The sequence below is a fragment of the Ostrinia furnacalis genome, unplaced genomic scaffold, assembly GCF_004193835.3.
Source record: "Ostrinia furnacalis isolate ACB-3 unplaced genomic scaffold, ASM419383v2 OfSCF2958, whole genome shotgun sequence".
In the NCBI taxonomy this organism is placed as follows: Eukaryota; Metazoa; Arthropoda; class Insecta; order Lepidoptera; family Crambidae; genus Ostrinia; species Ostrinia furnacalis.
Window position 1 is genome coordinate 1 of NW_021133197.1, and position 11,679 is coordinate 11,679.

The 11,679-nt window shown below is 40.8% G+C and overlaps 1 protein-coding gene across 1 annotated transcript; it reads left to right on the top strand.

The window, feature by feature from the left end:
- The first annotated feature begins 10,350 nt into the window (after positions 1-10,350).
- LOC114356809 (alpha-1,6-mannosyl-glycoprotein 2-beta-N-acetylglucosaminyltransferase-like) lies at positions 10,351-11,637 on the top strand. The gene has a single exon (XM_028310165.1). It carries the CDS (start codon positions 10,351-10,353, stop codon positions 11,635-11,637), a length of 1,287 nt encoding a protein of 428 aa, XP_028165966.1.
- Positions 11,638-11,679: the final 42 nt, after the last annotated feature.

An 11,679-nucleotide genomic window follows, 5' to 3' on the forward strand; every position in this document is an offset into this window, starting at 1 on the left:
GAAGCTCAGGAATCTCCAAGGATAAAGGAAATCATTTTGAATGATTTCTATATGGATGACCTCATGACAGGAACTGAAAATGTAGATGATGGTTATTCTATTTACAGCTAAATAAAAGCTACATTAGCGAAGGGTGGCTTTCAGTTACAAAAAATGGATAAGTAATAGTATGGAATTACTACATAAAATAAAGGAAGATGTGAGAGATAAAGATGAAGGTATCAAGATACAAATGGATGCAAATATAACAAAAATCTTGGGACTTACCTGGGATCCACGTACTGATTCCTTTCAGTACTCGGTTGATCTTGCTGCTCTAATAGAACCTGTAACAAAAAGAAGAGTTTTGTCTGATATAAGTAGACTATTTGATCCGCTAAGCTGGCTGGCTCCAAGCATCATTATAGCAAAAACAATGATTCAAAAATTATGGTTGGCTGGTATCGACTGGGATGAAGAGCTGCCAAGCGAATTATTAAGCAAATCGTGTACTTACCGTGATAGTTTGAGTGCATTAAAGAATGTGAAAATCCCGCGCTGGTACACACAAAAACTTCTAATAAACAAGTTCAATTACATGGTTTTCCGAATGCGTCAAAAACAGCTTATGCAGCTGCAGTGTATATTAGGGTAGAAGATGCCGAAGGTAACCAAATAAACTGGGTGACGTGATTTTGATCAAAGTAGATGGCATGTCTCCTGGCGGGTGGTTGTTGGGTAGAGTCGAGCAGAAACATACTGGCCCTGATCAGATCACCCGAGTGGTTACTGTTCGCACACAAAATTCTTTGATCAAAAAACCTGTGTCCTAAATTTGTGTGCTTCCATTAGCGGAATAATTAATTATTGTAATTTTAAGTTGAAATGTAAACATGATGTGTTTGTTTATGTTAAAATTACTTTAATTCCTATGATTGATTATATTTTGGTGTAGCAATTCTCACAAAGTTTGTATTGTTGAAGTTAAATTTTTATTATTACTTTTTTATTAAGTACAATGAGTATGTTTTAGTTAAAAGTAAGAGTATGAGCTACATAAACTATTTAGTAGTATTTATTACTATTATGCCCGCTGAAGGCAAAGAAGTTTGATTTTTTTGTTAAGCTTATCGTGTACATAGTTTACTTTAACTTCGAACTGTATAGTATGGATTTGATTTTTGTTTGGTTCTTGTTTTGTTTAACTAAGTAGGTAAAGGACATTCTGGAGTTATGTCCTTTAGCGGGCGGAAATGTTCAGGTCCGTTTTGATGACCTATAAGTAATGAATACAATTTTGAGGTTGCATACCAAACTCATTGGTCGCGCGCCTGACCGGTTAGAAAATACTTTTTACTTTTTTGCGTTTTTTCATCGATTGTCACTTTTCTCTTTTGTCTTGAATTTTCTACCAAAACGAAATGTAATTTATTTTATTTGAAGCAATATAATTTTACATTTTACATTTAACAAAGCCTTTCAATTAATAAATATCCCTCGTAGTGAAAGACGTANTCGTTCATAATAACGTATTTAAATACATTCTCCTCTTGACATTCTATTTGTCTGTGACCTTTGTCATTCTGCTTAAAATTTTTACCATTCTATGGTAGAAAAATTTTATTTAGGAGTCTAGTTTAAACAGCAGCAAAGTTCGTGAAGGTAGTACTGCTGAATTTGACAGGCACTTTAGTTGTTCCAAGTATCCGACACAATTCGGCGCGCCCGGCCGCGCTCCCGCGCCGAACCTCATTAATTCCCACAATCGCCCCATCACGCGGCAGACGCGGCTAAACACTGCCCGTTGTTTGTGTACCCTACGAGTATGAAGCTTTAACAAGTTTGAGCTAAGTCAACTGTTTGAATAATTACACGCGTTGAAATACGGGCGAGGGAAAATGGCTCACAAATTGTACAATAAAGTGTTACTACTACGTGACAAAAGTTTCTTAAATTAATGTATCTGCGTAGTATGGAGAATACGTCAAAGTAGTGTTAACGCATTTATTTGGTGTGATTTGGGTGGCACGCCTGGATGGCCCTGGGCCCTGGGCGGGCCGCGGGAAGCGCCCAGATGAGCGCCGGCGCCGGACGCGGACTCGCAGACGACCGCCCGCGCCCCTCGCGCGTGATTTACGGGCGTTGATCGTCCTCATTTAAGTCAATTATTTGCATATTACTTACGAGTCGGTAACCGTTGAGATACTAGCTTCGAAAACTTAACAATTTATGTGTTCTGTAACAAGGACTCTAACTTTCTTTAAAACAACTATGAGGTTGTGCTTTCAAGCCGCTGTGATTTAGTGAACTTCCATTAAACTTGACGCCCTTTAGGATTTAATTCTTTCAAATAAATAAATATCCTTGGACATTTTACACTGCGGTTCTAGTCCCAAACGAAGCAAAGCTTGTACTATGGGGACTAGACAACGGATATAAACATACTTAAATACTTATACACACACTTTTATTTGTGAAACCGGCAGTTCTGTCAAACAAACAAAATCTACAATGGCAACCCACTAGACTACTTTTACCTACTTATTATTGTTTCAAAGTTTAATTTACTACACTATGTTTGTCATGAATCAAATGCATTTTATTATTGTTGTAGGTACATTATACGTCATAAAATAAAATATGATACGTAATCGCATCTACTCCACGTGCGCTAAAAATAAAGAGAGAAATGTTGCAGCAGGAAAAACGCGCGCCTCAAATGTTATGCACATTTTATTTAAATGATCACGTGCGAGGCGCTGCATTTGAATACACGATGAAATGGTTTCATATTTTTACTATCGTGTACGCAAATAGCGCCATGTTTATTAAATTTCGTTTCAGGAATTTCAACGCATCTCTCATGTCAGGGCTCTACTGAATCGCGACTTCGTTACACACGAAGTAAGTACATACTTATGTGTAACAAATGTGGAATCATTTTTAACGGGAAGGTTACTTTGAGCTTTTATGAAAATAGAATGGCTGTTGTGTAGCAGTCCTATAATTTCGCTGGAGAATTGACACATTTCTACGTAACAATGTTATTAACGCTCGAGCATCAACATTGATGTGTATTGGAAAAATATAAACGAGGGTTGTTACCGCGATAAATAAGTTAACTTCGGTTGTCAATAACGAGGCGGCCGCAATCACAGCGCAGCGAAAATAAGAGCGCTTTAATTAGCGGCCAATGAGGCGGAGCGGCTGATCCGCGGGGCGCAGCACCAGCGACCGTTGGCCGGGCGCCCCGGCCGCGCGCCCTCGCGCCGGGGCTCAGGCGCGCTGGCCGCTTGCGCGAGCTGGAAGCCTCGGCAGCCGATGATCGAGAGCCCCATCCCCGTAACTGACATCCGGGCACAAAGGTCCGAGTCCCTGGTCAACTACATAAGCTCGAGCGACCGATTGGCAAGATCCCTCGCAGCAAGATTACTAGGTGGCTATGAGGGTCATCGTGACTGGACGCTTTGCTGACACAGCATAGTTCCGTTCCCGCCGCACTATGTCATACTTATTGCTTGCCACTGGGACAGAGGTCTGTGCTCAGTCGTTCAGCGAAAATAATCGACACAAAATGAGTTGATCAAATAACAAACTTTAGCAATGAAAATCTAAGGTGTAATTAAACGTACTTACTAAGCTGTTACTTGCTTAATGTTATTATTATGTATCATTATAGACTGCATCTCACTTAACATCACGTGTCGCGATGTAAGCCGGGCTATTTGCTAAAACTTTCGCTACTATATACTATAGCTGTTTCTCTCTATGACCTGATAGTGAGTGGAAGAATCTTAGAGAGCTGGCGGTATTGACTGTGCAGAGCAAACTGCCAGCTCGACTACTTACTCAGGCGCGTCCCAGGACCGGCGGGTTCGTGTGACGTATCCAAATCACTAAAGCGACAAAAGCCCAATAGTGTGAACCAGATTAAAGTTTTTAACCTGGCATGAAATACGAGAGAAAAAAGCAGTGGTTATTAGTCTGTTATTGTTTCACTGTATGTTTTCCGAACAAAATAAAATGACTTCGACAATATTTCTAAACAAGAACGCACCATTCTTACTTCTATCAAACATATTTTTACGCGGCCTTGTTGTTGCCTTGATTGAACAGTGTTACTTTGATTGAGTGCTACCTCCCTACAATCCCCCGGCGCAGGCAGGAAGCGGGGGTGCACACGGCTCCTAATTGTTATTTTATCGCGAGTGGGCCCGCTGCACGAGCTTTCAAGCTCCCCGTAAGAGCGAGGCGCAGTCTACAGACAAATTCGTCTTTCAAGGGTATGATGTAGCAACAAGCAAACTCGTTGGGCACGTAACGACTTAGGAACTTGATAACAGTACAATAGAATAAGTAGTGTTTTTTGGGTCCAAATATAATAATTAATATTGTATTGTATTGTTTAACTTTTGAATTTCATCCTTTTACCACGTAACCGATGTACACTCAAAGAAAAATGACAAAATCGCTTTAAAGGCAGAGTCCATCATGGCTGTTTGACGAAACAAAACAAGATAAAACGTTCAGTAAGCGGAGCGCGCCGACGCGGCGCAAACTGTAACAAACGGCGTGACGACACGCGCTGGCTCCCGCAGACCGCCGCTCCGCAGACGCCGCGCACACGCTGTCTGTGCCTTCTTCCCTCTTCATAACACAAGCCTCAACAGCATTCACTTTCGAAATTCGCAAAAAAATGAACTTGCTTATTTATCACAGCAATGACACGATTTTAATGTACTACACTAAGAAATGGTGCTTAAATGTACGCTTAAGGCGATTAGAGTCCTCAATGACCTTGGGCGTTTGACCTTCACGCCGCGAGCAACACCCGCGTACCCCGCACCAAAAACTCCGATTTGACACCGATCAAAAATACACGGGCATAGGTAGATACAGAATAGAAGCTCTTTCTTCATACATTACTGCCTATTATTTTAAACTGAAATTGATGAACCTTGATGTCGGTGTCATTTAACTCAGGCGCATGAACAAAATCCAAAATCAAAATCAAAATCCATGAACATTTTGTACGGGATAAATTTTTATTTTATTTTTCGTAAATTTTCTAATGCTTTTGTCGGTTCAGTCGTTCTCGAAATTTGAACAAACCCGACTTTATTACAAGCTTTTATTTAGCTTGCAATTTATGATGTATGTAGGTAATTACAGAAATGTTTGTTCGGGTGGAATCTTGCAAGCTGAATCTGTTGCAAGTTGAATTAGTTAGACCAACTTCCTGACGACAACTAGGCTAGATGACAAAATTTCAATTATTTGTCCGCCAGACAGATAATTAGAAAATATTAGACTCTTATTTTTTATTTTCTTTCATAATTAGATAATGACAGTGCTACATCGAGTTGAAATGGCGCGATACGCCACGCTTGAGTAGAACTTTTTTTACTCAAATGTGACGTCACGCGACATTTCAACTCAATATAATACTGTAATTATTCGATTAATTTAAAATCTAATTCTAATAAGTATGAAAAATATAAATTGTTTTCTTCACGTAAATCGATTAAGTTACAGATTCTGACTAGCTCCTAATTTGGATACTGATTGCAAAGGCCTAGTAAATAAATAACGTAATAATTTTTCTACTTGTATTTATCTAGTGCAGTTGTTTTGGAGTCAATTATAGTTTTTTTACACTAATAGATTCTATTCAGGTAGAAAATAGCGTCTGAGCGCGTCATAATTCAATTGTATTGTCTGACTGCACGTACTCTATGAACAATTCTGACATAAAATCTATTGTCGAACAAAAGCTGGGTTGCACCATCTTACTTCAACTTTGACAGGCGTCAAAAGTCTGTCTAACTCCATACAAAAAACACCGGTTATCGCCAAAGCTTCGGTCAAAGTTAGGTCACGTCAGGTGGTGCAACATAGCCAAAGAAAAAATTCATTTTGATCGCTAATGTCAGTTTGTAGCGAGTGACACAACCTCCCCGTCTGAAGGCCAGCGGCCGACTGCCGCCCGCACCCCGCGAAGGCCCCCTCAACAGCAAAACGTTCGGAATTTATAAAAAGTAAAATTTATGAATGAAAGTAATGTTCGATTGAAAAACGCAACGTGTCATTTAAAGATTAAAGAATTCCCAATCTATTCGTGCAAAAATCTTTGAAATTAACATAGCCGTTTTGGAGGAGTAGGGAATTTAAGTAAAAAATCGATGTCCCGTATTTATTTTTTTAATCCAAAACAAAGAGACGTAGCGAAAATTCAAACGTCACAAATGTAGTCCTTGAACTGTTGTATAACATAAATTTTTTTCAACTATTTCTGTCCAGCAGTAAAAGAGGAGTAGGCTTTACAAAATGCCCAATTGGCGCGGATTGAGGACACTAATCGCCTTAAGGTGCTTCTATGTGTACTGCAGTCTATGCGAATGAAGAGTAAATCGTCCAGTGCATAGCGCGCCGCTCCTCGCAAATAAATCGGGATGGCCGCGAGCCCGAGACTCCATCGAAGCGAAACGGTTAATTTGCGAATCACTGTTGGTTGCTGATCGATTTCACGCTGTAACAGCCATTATAGAACTGGTTAGTAAACTGTACACACTAGTTGTATAGGCCCTTCTGGCGTTATGGTGTATGGAGACAGTCATATCAAGCTAATTGCTAAAAACAGAAAAAAGAAACACTAGAAAAATTCTAAAGTAGTGCTTTACAATTTCCTAGATACGGGCAGCGCAGGCGTAATCAAATTTCTTGTGCACAATAATATCATCATCCTACATGGCTAGTATGGCTACTGTGTAAATTACGTACAGTGTCTTGTTAAATAAGTCTCTAGGCACCAGTGTCAGTTACTGGAGACAATTAAATTTACAAACTCGTGCAGGCTTTGAAAGCATAGATATTATTTGTTTTAGAACAAGGTACTAAGTTGGTGGCGAAAGCGGGCTGCCCCTTGGCTCTACTTTGACTGCATATTCTCAATAAATTAAGTGCACAAAGGCTTCTGGTCTTTTTTATACTGTCTGGTAAGTAAAATTTAATGAAATTGACAAATGTCGAGATGCTGGCCACTAGCTGCGAAATGCTCAATGAGCTGAGCACGAAACTCAATTGCATCCATAACTGCGATGTCTCTACTGTTGTGTAATGTGGTTACCGACACCACAATTTCCGAAGAACTGTTTTTTGATTTCAATTTGGAACCAAATCACTGAGTTCGTACCTACTCTTAATCAGCCTGTGGCCTCTCCACCACTTCTTCTCAGCACAAGCCGCTGTTGTCCCGAAGTGGTGGTAGGGCAAGCTATATTTAGGACGTGTAAAAGCGCTTTTTGAAAGCCTAGTTGTAAAAAGTAAATGTGTTTGTGAGTTTCATTCTTAATAATAAGGTGCTAGGTTGCCAATTGAATTTGAAACAGTCACATTTCCACTTTCGAGAGTGCTTCTTTTCGTTGCGCTGTGGCGTGGCGCGCTGTGGAAAATAATGCATGCTTCGATGGGCCTCAAAATGAGCTATAAAATTTTAATTTATGTCCTTTGTGCCGCTCTAATGAACTCCTGCAATTTTACAGCGTTTACATTAATAACAACTTAATTTTCATTGCTGATAATGCCTTTTCCGTACCTATCTATAATTGAAATACCGTCATCAGGTTTATGTAGGTATTTTATTAGCGTCATTCGTATACTTGTATGAAACAAGTTGTTAACTAAAATATTTATTTTACTCAAGTAAATAAACATCTCTCAAAAATCGCTAAGGTTTAGTAACTTGATGCAAGCCCAAGTCCTATAACTAATTTTTTACTATGTGTTTTTTATCTAAGTAATAAAATTGAATAGTGGATGTAAAGTGATTTGAGTGAACTAATTTTAGGGTTCCGTACCTCAAAAGGAAAAGCATCTGTTCTAACAAAGAAAACCTCTAAATAACTGGAGGTGATAGGACTGAAGATTGGAGGTCCCCTCGAAGACGGAGTGGCTCGCTTGCGAATGAATTTCCAACTCGCGGCTCTAATTTCTCGACGTAAAAAAGGTGGTTTTTTGAACGGTAGAAAATAAATACTTATTTTCTACCGTTCAAAAAACCTTGATCGAAAAAAATATCTGATATCACAACCTTCTTTTTGACTTAGCAGTGGTCGGTCAAAAAGGACATAATTCACACTCTTTTTACTTCACGGCCCAAAAAATGGGAAAATTTATGCTGGCTCAGCGAAATAATAACCGACGAATGGTGGGCCGGCGTATACTCGTGCCATTCGCAAATGTGCAGGAAGGCAGGTGCGAGCTGAGGCCGCCGCGGCCGCTGATTTATCGCGCGCCGCGAATATTAAAAAAGTTGCCGCGACGCGCGTGACGCGATGCTCACTTGTTTGTTCAATGTTATTACCATAATTCTATTACAGCTCGGCCTTTTGGCTAAGATCAAAGTGTGTTCTATAAGAGCTTCTTGATTTTGTAGATTAAAGCAATTGGGTATTTAACTCTAGAACTTTAGAATCCACAAAACAATCTTAAAAATATTAAACTCATAAACCAATTGTAGTCTGATCTAATACAATATTTGAATTTGAAATTTGACTTTTAATAAGTTCTCAAAATGAACATTCATTCATTACCTAGAAACACGATTAGTTTTCATGGTTCGTTTTAACCAGTTTTGACCGGTTATGAGTTTTGACTGTAACATAAATTATGCAAGAAAGCAAAGCAAACATCACTGGACTGAGTAAGAATATAAATTCTCATCTGTTTCCGACTCTATATTCTAAGATTATGGTATACCTACATACATACCTACATTACTTACTTTGACATGTAAAATAAACTACCAAATAATAGATTTTAAAATAATTTAACGTTTAATGTCTTACAAACTGTACCTTCTTTCAGTTAATATTGTGATCATCACTTAAAATTGGTCGACATATTTTGTTTATACGAAGCGCACCTGCCGTTGAGAGTGGACTACTATTTACTTTTAATGCAGGAACAGATAAAAATTAAATTCTTTTGTGCCTCGTGCAGATGGAATTAAAATGGCATTGGTAATGGCTTTTAATAATATAATTTTATACAGTAGAATTGCATACGCTTCTCGTTAATTTAAATTCGGTGGAGCGTATCGTCATTAAGTTCGGGGCGGTGCGTGGCTGGCTCGGCCTCTTTATTTTCGGGGAGCTAACCAATTAAGCATAATCAGATTTCAATGTAATGAATTCTTGATATCTTAATTAGGTACACTAATATTGATAGCGTAGTGAGCAAGTTGGGGTTGTTAGGAACTCGCTTATATTAAGTAAACTGATTGCGTCACCGCAACATCGTTTGTAGTCTTCCTTAAGTATAGTGTGACACGCAGTTACACGCCGCTAGGTGGCTCCGGCTCCGCGCCACATTTCGTTGACAAAATATGTGGCTATTTCCTCTGCTGCAGCAGTCGGCAAAGGAAATAACTACATACATCTTCTACTGGAGCACCTCGCTCGTGTAATAACTGGCTATCGAGCAACACATTAGCCATACACTTGCACGTGTACACTTGCAGCTACATTAACTTGTGGTAACACTATTTGTGCATACGTTCTGGTAAAGTTTACTATGACGTAATGTATTTGCTGACATTGTGCTCGATGAGAATTAAGAAACTTGAAGATATCAATTCATGAGGGATCTTAAACACCGATTGGAATGCAAAAGCCGCGCAGCGCGGGAGTTGGGACACGCTAATTAATTCTCAAACAAATTAATTAAGCTGCCAATTACGAGTGCGAGGTGTTGCTCCGCGCGTCTCCGGCGCCGCGCTTTGTCTTCGTTGTTTCAAAACTTTGTTATGGCTCCGTGGAGAGTTCTCATGTTTGTTCCGCCAGCTAGTTAAAGCCATCCATGCGGATATGTTTTGTACCTACTTAACATTTATAATTATACTGGTTTATTTATTATAAGAATTTATAAGATTCAAAGAGCGCGGTCGCGGTCGAAAGGGTGAAAAAAGATGCCTCTATTGTAATTTTATGTTTATGGTAGTTACTAATAATAACTATAAATTTTATTTTTTTAAAAAAATACATTAGATACCTATTAAATCTACGTTTTTAAGGTTGTTTTAAGGTATTTACATAAACTGAAGTTAAAAAACTTAACCTTATCCAGACATTAAACACGTCATCAGCCATAAAATAAAAAACAGAAAAAGTTTTTGCACATCTTTGTCTTTGAGAAACGCACCTTCGCGGCACGGCCTTCGGATTTCATTGTGTTTTCAACAGGGTGTCAAGATTCTTTGGTGTCAAGTGTCAACAATCATACTTTATTGACATATCGATGTCAATTTGAATGCATCTGGCTGACAGCTAAATAACTCAGATGAAGGTTTTAAACTTTTAATTTTAATTTGTTATGCATATTTTCACTGATATACTTTTTAAATTAAAAAGATTCCCAACTAAACCTCGTCGCATACGGGTGACAAACTTAATATTCTGTTTATGTCTCCTGACGGGGCTGTGGCTGTGCTGGGTCGCCGAGGACCCCTGCTACGTCCCTCGGCACCTGCGCAGGTATCTGCAGTTTCCAGAAGACTACGAGATTGCAGAGAAGAAGTTAAGCGAAGACAATCTCAAGAATTTAATCCTCCAAGTGGAGCGATTAAATGCGCAGGCCGATGTGGTGAACTGGAACGCGCGCGCGCCCACAGACGCCGTCGTCGTGGTGCTCGCGCACAGGGACGTCGAGCGCCTGCAGCACCTCATCATATCTCTGGGACAGGTGCGCTTCATCGATCGGGTGCTACTCATATTCTCCCACCGCTACTTCGATGAAGAAATTAACACCCTCGTAAGAAGCATTCACTTCTGCCGTGTTCTGCAATATTTTTATCCCTACTCCTTGCAATTGTATCCGAATACATTCCCCGGCGTAGACCCTGACGACTGCAATGCGTCGTTGACCGCGAGTCCCGCGACGCGAGAGCCCTGCTTCGTGCGTGACGCGCGCCGCATCCAGCCCAAGCTGCACTGGTGGTGGACTGCCAACTATGTGTTCGAAAGCGAGTGGAGATCGGACAAATGCTTGACCATCTTTTTGGAGGAGGACAGCTACGTTTTGCCGGATTTGCTGCACATGTTGAAACTCTCGCACCGCGTGCTGCCTTACTTCCCGAGTGTGCAGGTGCTAGCTTTCGGCGGCCCGTACACACAGGCGCCCGAATACGACCTCCTGACGATAGATGCGTGGTCGCCGCCGTACGATAACGGGTTGGCGTTAAGCCTGAACACGTGGCGGAAGATTTCTGCAAAGTCTTCATTCTTCTGCTTCTTCGAGGATTGCAGGTGGAGTCACTCGCTCGCATCCGTGTTTGGTAACTTTTCAGGTGGATTCGTAGACATGGTGGCGAGCTCGGCTCCGCGCGTGCTCCGGACGCGCGCGTTCCCGAGCGCGGGGCGCGCGGCGCACGAGGCGTGGCGCGAGGCCCGGCGCGCGCGCCTGTTCCCCCGGCACGTGCGCGCCGCGCTCACGGTGCGCGCGCAGCCCCGCGGCCGCGAGGGGCGCGGCGAGGGCGGCTGCAGCGACTTGCGCGACCAGGTTCTTTGCCTCGACCCGCTGATGACAACCACCACCGACGTCACAACTGACACTACCCTGTACCCTATTTATGAAATTAAAAATATTTCTCGCTCCAGATAAATTTTCTTTTTTTGTATTAAGTATTTTATAAATAGGTACATA

What these genes read in the sequence shown, in the direction of transcription:
- LOC114356809 (XM_028310165.1), top strand. Translation starts at nt 10,351, where the DNA reads ATGCATATTTTCACTGATATACTTTTTAAATTAAAAAGATTCCCAACT.